Consider the following 16,753-nt stretch of genomic DNA (forward strand, 5'->3'; position numbering starts at 1 on the left):
AGTTCTGGAGATGTGGGACACAGACCCCAGGGGATGCCTCTACCAGGCTGGGGGGCAGGCTGGGGGCAGACTCCTGGGGGAGTCTGTCATCCCAGTCTCTGGCCGCTCTGCTCTCCCAGGCAGCTCAGGAGGAAAGAGCACCCCTGTTTCACTGCAGGTGAATAAGAGGCAGAGGTTGGCGGGAGGTGTGCGTGTCCAGGGGAATGTCTGTGGAGCACAAGCCTGGCCTGGGCCTGACCCCCGCCTCCAAAGCAGCCCTGAAGTAGTTGCTGCCTCGTATCCCAAGGGTTCAAAGACCCCTCTAGGCCTCATCTCTCTCCTCCACCCTCTAGACCCCTCATGTCGACATACCCTTTTCTACTGAGCAGCCTGCCTCGTATGCTGTCAGGTGGCCAAGCCCTGGCCCCTTGAGACCCTGCATTGCCTTTTTTTCTCTCCTGGCTGGGCAAGGGAATAGGGCAGGAGAGCCTGAGCAGGCTGCCCTGGTCCCCAGAAATGCCCCTTATTTTCTACCTACCTTGCCCAAGTGTCAAACTACTGGGGTCATCGCCCTTTCCCCAGAGGAAAGGGCCTTTCCAAGAGTTCCTCTGCTTCCCTCTGGGTCCAGCAGACCACCCCAAGGGCTGCAGCTTGGCCAGGAACACAGATCCCCCCAGAGAGAAAGGCAAGGGATCGAGTCTCACCCTCTTTATATTCTCCAGGGAGTCACACAGTGCTGGGCACATAGCTACTGTCCCCAAATAGTTACCACGTGAACTTCCACCGTCCCAGGGGCCTCTTCTAACCCTCTCGCCTCACTGGAGCTCTCTCTCCAGCCCTGGCCGGCCCCCATCCTTCAGCCAGCCAGTGCCAGCGGGCAGTCTGAAGCCTTTGGCTCCGGCTTCCCCGAGGAAGACTTGTCGGCTTGTGGGGAGCCTGGATGTCACGAATTCATCATTCCCCGCTTCCAACGTGCATTTATGGGCACCTTATAAGGTGCATAGTCCCATGTGGGCACAGTAGGAAAGGCACCTTGCTCCCTCCAAACAGGGAGGCAGAGGGCGGGGGAGGGCCAGCACTTGGGGCCTTGCTGTAAACTAGGCAAGGGGCCCCTCGGGGCGGCCACTTCACAGAAGCTGCCCCATTTCCTTCCCAGTGCCAGAGCTGGGTGAGCGGAACACAGGCTAGATTTTAGCCACATTTATTCCCTGAGCAGCATCTTCGTGCAGGGCATGGCACACACACCCATACATACCAGCCCTGGGACAAGACCCTGCATGTGAGTGATTCATAACAGTCCAAGATAGGAAAGCAGCAGGGGCCAGGAATCTCACAGCTAGATGCGTGGGGAAGGCTTTCTGGTGGTTGTGTGATATGAGCCGGAGAAAAGGAGTGGGGAGAGAACCGTGAGCACAAGGGGACAAATTCAGGCATGTGCTGTTAACAGGTGGTGTTCAAGAAGGAGGCCTGTCTGGTTAAAGGGAAAACAGAAGGGGCCGAGGATGACAGTCAATAATAGTAAGTAGCTACACAGTGCTTACAACATGCCAGGCATGATTTTAAGCACGTTTTATACATATATATATATATATATATATATATATATATATATATATATTAACTAATTTAACTATCTTTAAAATTAGGAAGTAGGTATTATTACTTCCAGGCATGATTTTAAGCACTTTATATATATATATATATATATATATATATATATATATATATATATATTAACTAATTTATCTTTAAAATTAGGAAGTAGGTATTATTATTATCTCCATTTTACTGATGAGGCACAGAGAAGCTAGGTAACTCGTCCAAAGTCACACAGCCAGTGACTAACAGAGCTGGGAATCAAACACAGCCTACAGATATCCTGGTTCCAGAGCCTGTACTCCAAACCCCTATACTATCATGGCAGCTTGAGAACTGTGTTTTGGGACCGAGCTGTAAAGCCAAGAGTCTGGGGCTTAACCTGTGCATCTCATGTGCAGAAGCTCATCACGCCCTTGATGGTGCTCTCCTCGGAGCTGCTGCCGTGGTGTGGTGCTGGGCATGGCAAGCGCTCTGGGAGATTAGAGGAGATGAGGGGCTGGAGGTGAAGCAGGGAAAGGAGAGAGCTTGAGGATGAGAGCATTGAGCTAGGACCATTTCCCAAAGCCACGGAGAGCCTGGTATATGGGCATTTCACCACCATCAAGTTGGCATGAAATGCCCACCTCCTGAACCCTCTAGTTCCCAGCTCATGGCCTTTGGGACCCCTCTATCCTCCATAACACATCCCCGTGTATGGAGCTTAGCAGGCCTGCCTTACCGGACAGCAAACACAGGTCTATGACGTCAGATGAGTCTATCCCCCTTTTGGACCTGCCCAGATAGGCCCTCTGGGGGGCCTGGGTCAGTGACATACTCCTCAGGGGCAGGCCAAAGGGCTGGTAGCCCACAGCCAGCCTGCTTTTCCAGGGGCTGAAACTCTACCCCAGGACATCAACAAAAGGAGATTTCTATGAGAACTGGGGCCCCGACCCGAGGAGCCTCCGTTCAGCACTATAGCAGCCCAAACCTACCAACTGATTACGTGCCACACATCTACTACAGGAGTTTCATTTTTAAAATTTCTTCTGGGCTCTCTATGTTTGACACCTCACGTGATTAGCACAACAACCCTATGATACAGGAAGTAGCAGCCCCCGTTTTACAGAAGGGAAGACTGAAGCAGAGGGAGGCTGTTGCTCTGGCCAGGATCACCACCAGCAGGGCAGTGCTGGGGTGGGTCTCAAGGCCTGAGCATTGTCTGCCTCTGATGGACGATATTCACCCTTGCCCACAGCAAGAAACCTCACTAGGGCCAGAAACACTTCGTGTGGTCCGGGCAACCTCTCAGACTTTCTAGTCACCTCTGCTCCTTCTCTGATGTCGACAAAAGGCTCAGGTAACTCCAGAGTCCAGGGACAAATAAGAGTGGGTGTCACTCACAGAACACTTCAAAGGTGCCAGGTGCATTTGCATGTATTAGTAAATCCTCCTGACTATTCTATAAGGTAGTGACGGACAGTCCCATCTTATAGATAAGAAAACTGAGGCTTGTCAGGTTTCCATCATTTGCTCGCGGCTGTATAGTTGTTAAGTGGCAGGGCTGAGATCCAGACCCAGACTTCTCTAAGACATAACTACTTTCATAATTCCCTACACACCACTGCCTGTTCCAGAGCCTGTGACCTTGACCCAAGAACCTCAAAAAAAGAAAGAAATATGTTCCCCGAGAGTGTGGCCTGAGGTCCCCTTCCAGGACCAGATTCCATTAAGGGGCAACCCCCGCCTCCTGGTGGGTGCACAGGAGGGCGGAGTGGATGTCAGGTAGTAGTCAGGGGCTGAGGCTCTGGGAGGGAAATGCAGTGTAGACAGCTGGCAAGAAGCCGGAATGTGGTAGCTCCAGAGGTTTTGATCTGCAATCTCCGTTTTGCAAGGAACGGGAATTTTTCTCTTCAAACAGCACTGGACTTCCTTGAATTTTAGACCTTTCACAAATATTTTTTTAGGAAAAAAAAGAACAAAAAAAACCCCACAAAATGCCTGTCGCAGCTACTCACTTCCACAATGAATCACGGACACAAAACCACAGCTATGTGGCTGACAAAGGAACTATGTGTTTTCACATTTTGTTATTGGAAATCATTTAGCAATCTTTACTATGTCATCCGCACTCAGACAGACAGACGGATACACACACGCCCCTCTGGGTACTAAGCAGCCAATCTTGCAGCCATGGTTATCAGACGACTTTGCACTTAATTCATTGCTCCTTTCTAACCTTTTTCCAGGAAATTATCCCGCAAGCCTTAACGCTTCCTCGTTAGCGCCCTCTCCAGTGGGGGGTGTGTGCGTGTGTGCACGCGCGTGTACAGCCACGTGCAGACCCACGTGCCAGTGATCAGGAGAGGAATGTGAGACCCTGATGCAGTTAGTTCCACGTTAGTCCCCCAAGTGGACACAAGCACGCGTTTGGGCCCCTTTTTTATTATTGTTATCACAGTACCAGTGTGGTAAAGCGATTTTCACCTGGGAAGCTGACAGTGCCTTTTCTGACGGTGGCAAATTAATTAACTGACGGCAGATTTAAAGATTGTGTAACTGGAAAAACTACCGGGCCCATAAATCAGAAACTTCCTCTACGTCCCAGACAAGGGGTGAAACCTGATATACATATATTTGAAAACCTTGAACTCAAAAGGAGAATTCACAAAGTCCAAAAAAAATCTCCATTATTATTTCTGAGGCATGTTCTCTCATACAGCTTTCCCACCCATGCCACACACACGCGCGCGCGCACACACACACCCCTACCCAGAGGGTGACATTCATGGAGTACCCACAGTTCTGTGCAAAGCAACCAATGGGCCAAACATCCCTTGGGGCATCTGAAAGAGAGCATTGACTGTCTTTTCAGTCCCTTCTTGCTTCATCATCACTCCCTAACCTTTTCCTTTCAAACAAAAATCCTAGAGGACGTGGGTCAGTTAAATGCTCCGAGGACAGCCACAAGCTTGAAATGTTTATTGTTACTATTTTTTAAGTTGGATGCTGGAAACTGCATACATTACATTTGAATGACCCCAACAAGCCGCCTTTGTTCCCCACCCACGGCTGTGGAGAATCTACTCCAGGCTCTTGCTGGTTTCCGGTGTCCGTGGTCTTCCGAAAAGTCCCTAGATGCCTTGCCTGCCCCGGTCCCCGTGGCTCCCACACCAGGCTTGCTGCTCTGCACTTGCCTGAGCTCACCTGCTCTAGAGGCTGTCTAGCAAAATGGCGGCTGGCAAGGGCTCTGAGGTCTTGAGTAGAGCTGGGCTGGAATGGCCCTCCCCCTCAGTGTCCTCACTGTGCAGTGGGGTTAACAGGAACGTCCTCGTCATAGTGTCACCGTGAGGACCCACTAATGTGCTGGAGATCTCCCACTCGCTCCTCTGGACCTTTCTCCACCCCACTCTGGGCCCCAGCAGGCTCCGTCACCCTCTGCCTTCCAGTCCTGTTCAGCCGAAGGGGAACCCCAGTAGGCGGGCTGGAGAGGGAGTGGAAGTATTGATCCTCCCAGCTCCCTCTTGACGGGCACCATGGGGCAGCAGCGGTGTGTTCCTCTAACAGAGGCCACAGCCCTGTCATGGCCTTCTCCTGTGGCCGAAGCTACTCTGGTTCCAGTAACCGCTGGCCCCTGGCCCCTTTGGACTTCCCTACACAGCCACCCCCGGGATATCCCATCCCTTTTATTACTTCCTCTAACCCTGTCCGTGCCTTTGCAGGTAGACCCTTTATCAAACTGAGCGCATCGAGTGAGCCATCTGTTTCCTGTTGGAACTCTGATTGATACGGATAAAGAGTATCAGCTGTTGAGTATTGAACGCTTAGCCTTGTGACTCAGCACTTTACCCACTTCTATTTTATTCTCACCACAGCCCTGGGCAGCCAGGGTTAGCATCATCCTTTTACACTGAGACGCAGGGAGGGGAAGGAATGCACAGCATCAAATGGCTGTGAGCAAAAGAATCAGATGAAACAGAGGTCTGACTCATGACCCATGCTCTTAACCACTACGTCATATGGTCCCCGTTATTAGGTGGTGCCTGTTGAGTCCTTTGCACAGTAGGGCCAGCTCACTCAATAAGGCTCCACAAACGGTAGGTTAAAATAACCACCATACCACACACAAAAAGAGCCCCACAATCCTAAATTCAACTCTAGCACAGCCCTAACCCAGCCCTAGCCACAACCCTGAGGTTAAAATCTCACTGTAACACCACACTAAAGTTACCCTCTCATCTCACCCCGACCACATCACACATCTCATCACATCCCTCGTCCCACCCAATCCTAACCCAAGCATTCACCACTGTAACCACAATTCTAGACGCCCCATCAGGGTCAGACTAGGGTCAGGGCAGGGGCGAGCACTGGGAGGTCTCCCTGACCCTCTGCTTGCTCCTGGGTGATTGTCCCCATCCCACCGACAGGTGCCGTCCTGTCACCTCACTCCACTTATACCCCACTAAGTAGACTCCACGTGATTGGCCAAAAGACATTTGTGCAACATTTGCTTCCCGCATGTCACCGAGCTGGTGGCTTTGGTGTGGGGAAGGCAAGGAGAGGAAAGAGGAGGGGAGGAAATCTAGCACAGCAGGGCACCATAATGCTGTCGATGGTGGTGCGGAAGAAGGAGCGTGGAGGAGGAAGTTCCCTAGCTTTCTCTATCGCTTTGCTGCAGGCTGTGGGCAGATCGGAGGTGACGAGCTCCTAGCTCAGAGAATTTTCGAGGGCTAGTGCCTGGGCTGGACTGGAGTTCCTCTGTGTAATCACACCTAGCGAGGTTCTGATAATCCCAGAAAAGGAAGAGATTCCTGGAAAAGGGAGACACACAGTCTTCACCAGAGATTTGGGGGGTGCCTCAGGTCAGATGATCGCCTTCAAGCTTATCTAGGAGAGAAAGGAAGGCAAGAGAGAGGGTGCAGGAAGCAGACACCATTTTCCTGGAGCCTGCCCACTTGTCCTACGTGGGGAGCAGGAGAGGTATTAGAATGTGCTGGGCTCCCTTCTCCTCTAAGCACTCAGAGGCCTGAGCTTGGCATCTCCACCAACCCAGAGGTGTCTGCACTGGGCTGAATATTCCTTCTTTGTGATCTCTGTTGGGACCACCAGGCCTAGAGGCAAAGCATAGCCAGAATGCATGTCTCGGGCTGCATCTGCCCAGAGTCTGTATCTTTTTGTTATTCATGCACGGCTAGCCAAGACCCCACCAGGCCCTGAGCTCTCTGGGTCTCAGGTACGTGTGTGGGTCAAGGAGGTGCATATTAACACTCTAAATGGCCCCAGGGGTTCACCCCAACGTTACCATTTCAGAGAAATCTAGAAGGGACCTCAGCAGCCATGCCCAGTTATAGAGCACTGCTTTGAAGCAACATACTTTGTGGGGGAACTGCGAAACATCTCCCTCCTGAGAAGAAGCCAGCTTCGGGGTCACTGCACACAGCTGCACAGGTTGTGCACTGCACAATTCCTGGAGTGCCTATCATAGAGACTGTGAGGTGACGGACATCTCCTGTTGTATCCAGTTATGGAAATGTCCAGCACAGGATAGCCTGTCTCACTCCTCTCCCTGGTGGGAATGGAGCGCTTCAGACCTAGCCATTACCGCCAAGCAGTCTGCTGGGCAGTGCCGAGGGACCCTGCAGAAAAACCTTAATGTGGCCCATCTACACTTGTAGAATCCCCTGCAAGCGGCAGGGAGAGGGGCGTGGGCAGTAAAGGAAGCGCTTGGCTGAGACACAGATTTTTTTTCTGCTCTCCTCAAAAAGCAGCAGCAGGGCTTCTGGGATTTCAGACTTGGGAAAATAATACCCTCTCCGTTTGTTCTGGCTGGAGGCCCACAGTGAGCATCTCCCTCTGAGCCCTCTCTCTTCCAAACCCACAAGTCCAGGGAGAGGGGGTGGTTCATGGGGCTCGTTTAAGGCCCAAGGGGCAGAAGAAGCTGGAAGAACAGCCCCTTCACAGCTGCCACAGTCCTGTACCAGCCTCCTCAGAGTCTGCTAAGTCCGGCTCTGCCCCAACCTAGTCACCATTAGGAGAGAAGCATTGCCCTAGGCCCACCTTGGCTCCAGAGCTTCCAGGCCACGGGGCAGAGACAGGGCAGGTTCCCACCTGCTGGGAGGACTGGGAGATCCCCTTCCTGATCAATGACATGCTAGGGGATGGGCTGAGTGTCAGCCCAGAAGGGAACGGACGCAAGACCATCTTGCTTTGCTCCAAATAGCAAGAGGGGATGCATTGCAATAGGGGTGTTCATTCAGTAGCTATTTATTTATTGAGGGCTTACTGTATACCAAGCACTGCTCTAGGATATCGGGGTATGTCAGTGAACAAAGCAAGATCCTTGCCCTTGAGAAGCTCACATTGCAGCTGGGAAAAAACAGACGATAAATACTAAACATAACAAATAATTAACTTAGAAAATAGAAAATAAAAAGTACTACGAAAATAAAAAGTAAATAAGATGAGAAGAGTCTCAGATTGGGGGTTTACAATATTAGGTGATAGGGAGCTAGGAGATGTCTCCCTCCCAGAAGAAACCGGGTCCAGGATTGCCACATACAGCTGCACGGGCTGTGCACTGCACAACTGTTGGGGAACCCGTCAGAGACACTGTGCTCTGTGCCGTGAAGTACATCTCCTGGTTTGTATCCAGTGGCTAAGGTTAACCCTAAGGTGAAAACCTTAGTGGTCAGGAAGGGCCTCAATGAGGAGCTTCTCCTGAAAAGTAACCCATGCACAAATAGGAGACATAAGAAAATACCCCAGCTCACTGTCAAGACTGGTAGTTAACAACATTAACCAGCATTTGCAAAAAGCATTACGGTTCACAACGCAATCTTTCGCCCGCAATGTTCTTGTGAATCCTGACAACGTCCCAGTGAGGAAAGAATTATTTGTTCCTATTTTGCAGATAGAGACAATAAGTCTTAGTGAAGTTAAGTGGCTAGCCCAAGCCACAAAGCTACTTAGTGTCCTCGCCAGAAAGAAAATTGGGTCTCCTGCTTCTAAGTCCTTTCAGAATAGTGCATCCAAGGTCCTCAGGGTTGGGGAAGTCCAGAAAAACCCCAGGGGGCAAGCTTGGGGCTCAATGTTAGCAAAACAAATCAGAAAAAAATAAGGCTAAAAAAAAAAAAAAAAAAGAAAAAAGAAAAGGAAAAAAGGAAAGATGACACTCAGTCCCCAGAGATCTCAAAAGCCTGACTCAGACAGGATTGTAGGGTTGAGTTAACCCGACAGGTCTGCCACTGCATGGCTGTGAGGAAGGGGTGACACAGCATGAAAGATGCAGGCTGCTTAACCCCACTGCAGCCTTGCCAAGGAGAACTTGAGGCCAGAATGTCACGGACAGCTAAGGTCTGCCCCAGGGGAGGCATCACGTGTCCTTGTCACGATCTTGGAAATAGGTAAAAGGGGAGTAAGCACATTTCACCATCTGGGACAGGAAATGACCAAGCTGGAGGCCAGAATCTGAGACCGTTAGCTCGACCTCAGAGAAGACCCACTCTATGTCTCTGATTTACAAATGTGGAAACTGAGGCCCCGGAGGGCAAAGGAGTTTTCCAAGGCCTTCTAGCATGAGTCAGTCCCTCATCATGTCCCAGGGGAACTGGAGAATGGTCTTGGGTCCAAGGGGCCTTGAATGAGGGAGGAGGGAGGGCAGAGGGTCATGTCGCCCAAAGGAGGCAGCAGAGGGCATGTGACAGCTTGTCAGAGCCCGGAGCAGAGGAGGGGAGTGGGTGGGAGGTGGCTGGAGCCGCAGGCAGGCTCAGGGGACCCTGGCAAGCCTTCAGAGTGGCCCAGAGTCAGGATGTCCTGGGTTCCCAGAACAGACCCCTAACCCAGCTGCCGAGCTTTGTCGTGCCTCCGTTTCCCTATCTGTAAGTCTAGACAGTGGGGTGGAGGAAAGCCCATCCTGGCAAATGGGATGTGTCACACTGATTTGTCATAGACAAGGTTATTTATTGGACCTCCCGTGTGCCAGGCACCCCACCGATCCCTCCACATACATTATTTCAATGGATTTTCTCAACCGTCCTATGAGATGGGCATCAGTTTTCCCATTTCAGAGCCAAAGAAACTGAGCTGCAGTGAAGTAAAGTGACTTGCATAACTAGTTTGTGAGGGCACCAGGGTTTAAATTCGGCCTGGCTCCAAAACCCAGCACTCCCCTGAGACACACGTTGGCTGCTTCCTTCCACCTGCTCGGCTCCTTCCGTTCCCAGCTGCCCTCACCCCAGCTACCTAGTTTCTGGTTCTGGGTCATCGGTCTCCTCTTTGCCGTTCTGTCAGGCAGCGGGTGCTGCCTTTGCCCCCAGGCAGGGAGCCCGGGTCTCCCCTGCGGTGGCTCTTGGTGCAGTGATCTACTTGGGCAGAGAGCACCCTTTGGGAGCTGAGACCCTGCACCCGCCAGAGGAGGCCCAGGCAAGGCCTGGGAGTGAAGGGGGAAGCACTCCCATGGGAAGCCTGTGGGCGCAGTCTCAGCACCAGCAGGTTAAAGGTCACAGGTCAGGAAGTGCCAAAGGGGGCCCAGGTAGAGAGGTGGGGGCTGAACAATTCGAGGGTCCTGCCCTGAGGAGGCGAGTCCTATAACCAACCACACGCACCCACACGTGCTCAGTGGCCTGGTTCTCACCGCTGAGGCTGGGCCTTCAGCAGGGGCTGGCTGGTACCTGCCCTTCCTCCCTCTCCCGCAGGCAGAAGCCCGGAGAGGCCCGGCACAGGCCCGCATCTCAGGCCAGGCTGGGGGAGTGCGGACCAGTGACCTCACCTCTCTGAGCTTCGTCAACAGTACGGCACAGAGCTGTGACGGGTACATGAGATGACTGGGTGGAGACCCGAGCCTGTCCCTCGGCACGTGTTCACCTATCCCCATTCTGGGCCAGTTGTGTTCGGGTGCTGGAGGTGTGGCAGCAAGAACGCAGATAAAGCCCCCTGCCCTCCTGGACCTGGCCTTTTTACCGGGATAAGAAAAACAATAAGCCAAACAAATAAGTAAAACACAGAAGACATTAGTGCAGTGGAACAAAATCTCTGGGGTTGGGGTAGGGAGGGAGGGTTAGGGAGTGTGCAGGTTTAAATCAGGTGAACAGAGGACCCCACTGAGAAGAGAAGGGCTGAGGGGGGAGGAAGCGAGCCATGTGAGGATCTAGAAAGAGTGTTTGATGTGGTTTGAATTGTACCCCTCACCAAATGTGCTGAAGTCCTAACCCTCATCCTATAATTGTGACCTTATTTGGATATGGGGTCTGTGCAGACATAAGCAGTTAGGTTTAGATGAGATTATACTGGATTAGGGCACACCCTAAATTCAATGACTGGTGTCCTTATAAGAAGGACACACACACACACACACACACACACACACACACAGATCTGGCCATGTGATAACAGAGGCAGAAATTAGTATGAGGCAGCTATAAGCCAAGGGACCCCAAAGATTGGTGGGAGCCACCAGATGCTAGAAGAGAGGCATGGAACAGATTCTCTCTCAGAAGGAACAACCCTACTGACATCTTGACTTTGGATTTCTGCCCTCTTGAACTGGAAGAGAATAAATTTCTGTTTTTTTTAAGCCACAGTTTGTAGTAATTTGTTATGGCCACTCTAGGAAATATTAACATGGTATCCCTAGGGGGTGGGGGGATAGCAAGTGCAAAGGCCCTGAGGTAGGTGCACCTCTGGCATATTTGAGGAAGCACCAGTTGGCCAATGCGACAGAAGCAGAGTGAACGAGAGTAATGGATGGTCAAACCTGACATCAGAGATGTCAGAAAGGTTTTGGGGGCCAAATCGTGTAGGGCTGCCCTGTGGCAAGCCCTTGAAAAGGGGAGTTGTTGCACTTCGGATGGAGGGTCCCAGCTGGAATGGGCTGCAGTGGGTGGGTTTGGTTGGCCCCCATGATATTTGTCCCCTAGTGTTACACTTTTGAATACGTTACATTAAATGACAAAAGGAATGACATCCATATAACGCTGTACGTTAACTACACTGGAATTAAAATTAAAAAAAAAAAAAACTAAATGGCAAAGAGAAATCATGGTAGCAGATGGAATTAAGGTTGCTAATCAGCTGACAAAACAGCTGGATTACCCAGGGGGGCCCAGTGTTTAAACGTGGAGGAAGGTAGCAGACAAATCAGTGAGAAAGAGTCAGCCAAAGAGGGAGGTAGAGGGGAGACTCAAAACGTGAAGAGTTCACGTGCCATTGCTGGTTTGTAAGATAGGAAGGTGGCCACAAGCCAAAGAGTGTAAATGGCTTCTATATGCTAAAAACGGCCCTCAAGTGACAGATAGCAAGAAACAGAGACTTCAGTCCCACAACTGCAAGGAACTAAATTCTGCCAACAACCCGAATGAGCAAGGAAATGGATTTTCCCCTAGGGCCTCCAGGAACTCAGCCCGCTGACACCTTGACTTTAGCCTGGTGAGACCGGAGTCAGATGTTTGACTTATAGAGCTGTAGGATAACGCATCTGCATTGTGTTAAGCTGCTGGCTTGTGACAATCTGTTATGGCAGCCGTAAGAAACTAGCACGGTGGATTAAGACATGGGGTGTGTGGACAGGAGATCCAGGAAAGAGAGACAGAGAGACAGAGAGAGACCGGGTTAGTAAAAAGAAGGCGAACTCTAGCTGCCTTCTGGGGGAGCAGCCAACGGACAGCCACTACCATGGGGCCCACAGCTTCCCAGACCTCTCCCCCCCGACCCCCGCTCAGCACTGTCCTCCAGGCCTGTTGTTGCCCAAGGAGTGAGCAAGACCGCTTAGAATGTCCCCAGAGCCCAGCTTCTAGGTCCTTGGGTCAGGCTAAGGAGCAAACCCAATGGAGGTGCCTCCCATTCTGAGAAATGTGACACCTCGCTCAGCCCCCTCTCCCATAGGGCTCCCCTCCTTACCATAAGGACGGTCCTGGTGGAAGAAACAAGCCAGCCAAACCCACTATGGGTGCTGCTGTGGGATCTGTTGGTCCCGGCTCCTCTGAGGCTGGCCTGGGCCTCTGGCTGCTCCCCAGAGCAGGTCTATGCACACATGCATGCACCCCACGTTTTGTCTGCTCTTTGCCACCCACGTCCCCACAGCAGAAAGAACCAGCCTGCTGATGGCTAACCTACACTGAGGACTAACTCTCAGGCACTCTACTAAGTGCTCTGCATACACGGTCTCATTTCGTCCTTTCTGCAATCCTATCAGGTGGGGACTATTGACTCAGATTACTTAGGATTCTTGCCTCATGTCACACAGCTGGTGAGTCGTAAATCCAGAATTGGACCCCCCCAGGATTGTCTGAGCCCAAAGCCCAGGCCGGACCCTCACTATTCAAGGTGTGGTCCATGGACCAGCGGCATCAGCATCACCTGAGGCCACGTTAGCGATGCTTTCCCCAGACCTGCAGCATCAGCAGCTGCATGTTAACAACGTTCCCGTTGCAGCCTGAGAAGCGTGGATGTAAAGGGCTCTTCCATGGCTGGCTGGTCTGTCCCAGGTGGTTGTAACCACCCCTGCCCCACCTCTTCAGGCCTGTCCCCAGCTGCCTGGCTCCTCCTGCTCCCCAGGTGGGGCAGGCCCTCTGACCAGCCTTGGGGAAGGTCTCGGACCCGGGTCTCGGAGGGAGTCTCTGGGCCCCTGCAGCCGGCCCAGGCCACAGCTGGACGACCTCCATCCACGTCTGCCTCTGCATAGGACGAGCTGCTGCTGCTGCTGCCCTAGACGCTCCTGGCCCCTCCCTTTCGACTTCCTTCGGGAACACACGTCTCTTGGCCTCTGTCTGGTGTTTTCCTGAAGGGGGTTTCCCGGACATCACCAATCCTTGCAGTGTCTCCCCTCCCCAGATATTTTGGGCCCCCCTCTCACTTCTAGAGTGCCCCCTGCTTCATGCCAGTCCCTCTATCTGGACACCAAGGGCCTATGCAAGTTGCCATCAGGAAAGAGGCCAAAGGCTGCTTGGGGAACCTAGCCAAGCTCACAGGAAATGTCTGACACCACCAGGCAAGCGGGGTTTGGCCTCTCAAAGCAAAACACAGCTGGGCCGACAGCGGGCCACTCGGACTTTCCCAGATTTCATGGCACTGAGGTCCCGGGGCAGAGACAGAGAGACTGGGCCGGCCTGGAGGTTGTAGCTCATTCACGACCACACGGTAGCCCCTGGCCAGGGAGGCTGTGAGGCTCGAAGAGGACGTCCCTGCCGTGGGCCATTGACCTCACCGTGGGCCCTCGCCCTCCACGGCCTCTCGCACACATGGATCCTTTGCTGGGGGACAGAAGGCTCGTGTGACCCAGCCTCCTCCTCTCCCCAGCACTGGGCCTCATCCGTCTATTCATTTCGCTCACATAAGTTGAGCACCTACAGCGAGCCAAGCCCGGTATTGGGTACCAAGGACACATCCATAAGAGAACAGGACACAGTCCCTACTCTCAGGGAGCTTCTGGTCCGGTGAGCAGATGAACGGACTGTCCCGAGGGAGAGTGTGAGGTGCTCCACCCGGAAGCACAGAGCCTCACCTCTTCCTGTACTCAGAGCAGCACAGGGGCTGGTGTGTTGGTTCCAGGTACAAGGCGAGGAGCCAATGCTGGGTGGACGCTTCCTAGGTGACTCTTCAGTTTGGACCCAGTGAAGCAAATGTGGACTGAGCATTTTCTGTAAGTGAGGACTGTGGGAGGAGCTTTGCGGGAGATCCAAAGAAGGAGAGACGGAGTCACTGCCTTCCAGGGCCCAGGCCACACAGTCTGATTGCAGACACGGGGCACAGATCCACAAGGGATGCGTTGCAGGGGGTCAGAGAGCTGGGCGGAAGTGATCAGAGGGCCTTTTGGAGAAAGTGGGACTGGGCCTTGAATAGCAGGGGCGGGATGGGCTGGCAAGATGGGGCAGGGGATGTTGAACAGCTCTGACGCCAGAGTACAACGGACAGCATGGCAACTATCCCCCATCCCCGCTCGTGCGTAACAACAGGGATTCCGTGCATTATAAAACGAACGAGCCCTGCAAGCCAAAAGAGAGCTTGCTGGTGAATTCCAGGCTGGAAGGACTCTACTCCCATCCTGCTCTGGGCTGACTCTGGAGCTTGTACCTCTGGTGTTCTTCCAGATGCCTTCACACCAGGCCCACCTACCTTGCATCAACAGTTGGGACCAACCGTAACAAGGCTCAGGCCCTGCCCACCTGCTCACAGCCACTCCCAGGTCATTCACTCTGCTTCCTATGTTGCCTACCTGGCCACTAGCTCTGCCCTTCTCTCTGCCCCCGCATCCCAAGGCCTTGGCCAAAGGGTCTGGCTCTTCTGGTTTTGATTTGGATCTCCCTAGACCTCAGCCTGAGTCTATCCTTGTGCTCTTTGTGCTTCTGGCTGCCCTGGGAAACTACCTGCCTGGGTGGTTGGGGCTCTGGACCCCTACCTTACTGAGACCCTGGTTGCCTCCCCCTTCCGAGTTGCTGGACGATCTCAAGCTCCTTTCCTTTCTCTCCTGAGCTTTTCTGCTGGGGCCCTGATCTTGAGGTCAGCCTCCTCTCCCTGGTTCTCCTGGCCTCCCAGAGGACCACTCCTTTTTCCCCTTAGTTCAGCAAGACAAGGTTGCAACATTTCAGAAAGAACATCTTAAGTAGGAAGCGAATGGAAAAACGAGCCTGAAAAACCAAAAGGAAAACACAGCCCCCTAGAAATGGACCAGTTTACAGAGTTCAGATTTCCTGTCCAGAGCTAGAAAAAGTCTAGCCAGGTTGGCTGGTAAGCAGGCCAGGGAATCCTGCCCATGAACATTCCCCTCACCCCACATGCTCCTTCTCTTCCCCTTCAAGGAGAGAGGTTCTGCTGAGCAGTGAATGAACTGAAGGGTTTCTTCAGGCAGAGGGGTCCTTCCTGCATGGACCATAGGCAGAGCAGGAGGTGGAGGAGGAAAACATTTTTTTTTTTAATGTTTATTTATTTTTGAGAAAGAGAGACAGAGCGTGAGTGGGGGACGGGCAGAGAGAGGAGACACGGAATCTGAAGAAGCAGGCTCCAGGCTCAGAGCTGTCAGCACAGAGCCCAACTCGGGGCTCCAACTCACAAACTGTGAGATCACGACCTGAGCCAAAGTTGGACGCTCAATTGACTGAGCCACCCAGATGCCCCAGAGGAAAACACTTATAAAGAGTTTACTATGTGGCAGCCACTGTTTTAAGCACTGTCTTCATATTAACTAACTTAATCCTTACAACCATTCCATGCTTGTGGTTATCATCATTTGTCCCCGCCTCACTGACGAGGAATCAGAGAGGTAAATAAATTGCCTAAGGCCACGCAGCCAGGAAGGGGCCACGCCAGGATTCGAAACAAGAGGGCCCGGGTACATGCCCTCCTCAGCTTTCTCCCAGGACTGGAGGGTAGAGATTCCACTTCCCACCTCTCCTGGCCACCCCAGCCTGAAAAAGCCTGTGCCAACCCCGACACCCACTTTTCTGCTCCCTGCACCTCCGGTCAGGGTAGGGAAAGGGGAAGAGAGCAGGGAGGAGGGAAGGAAGGATAACTCTGGTCTTCTCCACCGAGGTCTTCACCAAACGGTCCTAAGGAAGATATCCGGAGAGAGAGAGAGAGAGAGAGAGAGAGAGAGACAGACAGACAGAGACAGAGACTTGCCCCTGGACCCGAGGTCCCACTGAGGACTTACCTGGCCGGCGGCAGCTGCGAGGCCAGTGAGCGTGTTCTGGGTGTCGTGGTGCTTTCTCTGGCTGCACTGCTCCTGCGTGGGTTGGGTGACCCCTCGGCTGAGCGCCGGGGCGCTGGCCTCGAGTTCTGGGGGTCAAATTCCTCCTCAGGAATGACCTCCTCGCAGCGGGCTCCCCGGAAGCCGGAGCGGCACACGCAGAGCTGGGGCCGGCTACAGGATCCCCGGTTCTGGCAGGGCGGCTGGCACACAGCTGGGGAGACAGGGAGAGGGATGAGGGCAGGGGCCCGGGCGTCCTGACACTTTCCTGGCTAGTGCCACTTGGGCTTCCCCACTCAAGCAGGGAGCCCGACTCTGGCCTCAGAAGGCTCCCTGGGCCCATTTGTCCCCGCCTCCCCCCTCCGGTCCCCAGGGTGAGGTTCCCCTGTCATCTCTGAACAGCCAAGCAGACACCGAATGGCCAAAGGTGTGAGGCACTTGACATTGTATGGTACATTTGTGCTCACTTCTGGTTGTCTGTCTCTCCTCCCAGACTGAAAGTCCCAGAGGGCAGATGTT

General features: G+C 53.0%; 1 protein-coding gene across 1 annotated transcript in view; it reads right to left on the reverse strand.

The window, feature by feature from the left end:
- Positions 1-16,753, reverse strand: part of LTBP2 (latent transforming growth factor beta binding protein 2) — a 53,407-nt gene that overhangs the window by 14,479 nt on the left and 22,175 nt on the right. The window contains exon 5 of the mRNA XM_032593534.1: positions 16,199-16,448. Coding sequence (XP_032449425.1) covers positions 16,199-16,448 — 250 coding nt within the window. The remainder of the gene's footprint in view (positions 1-16,198; positions 16,449-16,753) is intronic.

The sequence above is a fragment of the Lynx canadensis genome, chromosome B3 (assembly GCF_007474595.2).
Source record: "Lynx canadensis isolate LIC74 chromosome B3, mLynCan4.pri.v2, whole genome shotgun sequence".
NCBI classification, from domain to species: Eukaryota; Metazoa; Chordata; class Mammalia; order Carnivora; family Felidae; genus Lynx; species Lynx canadensis.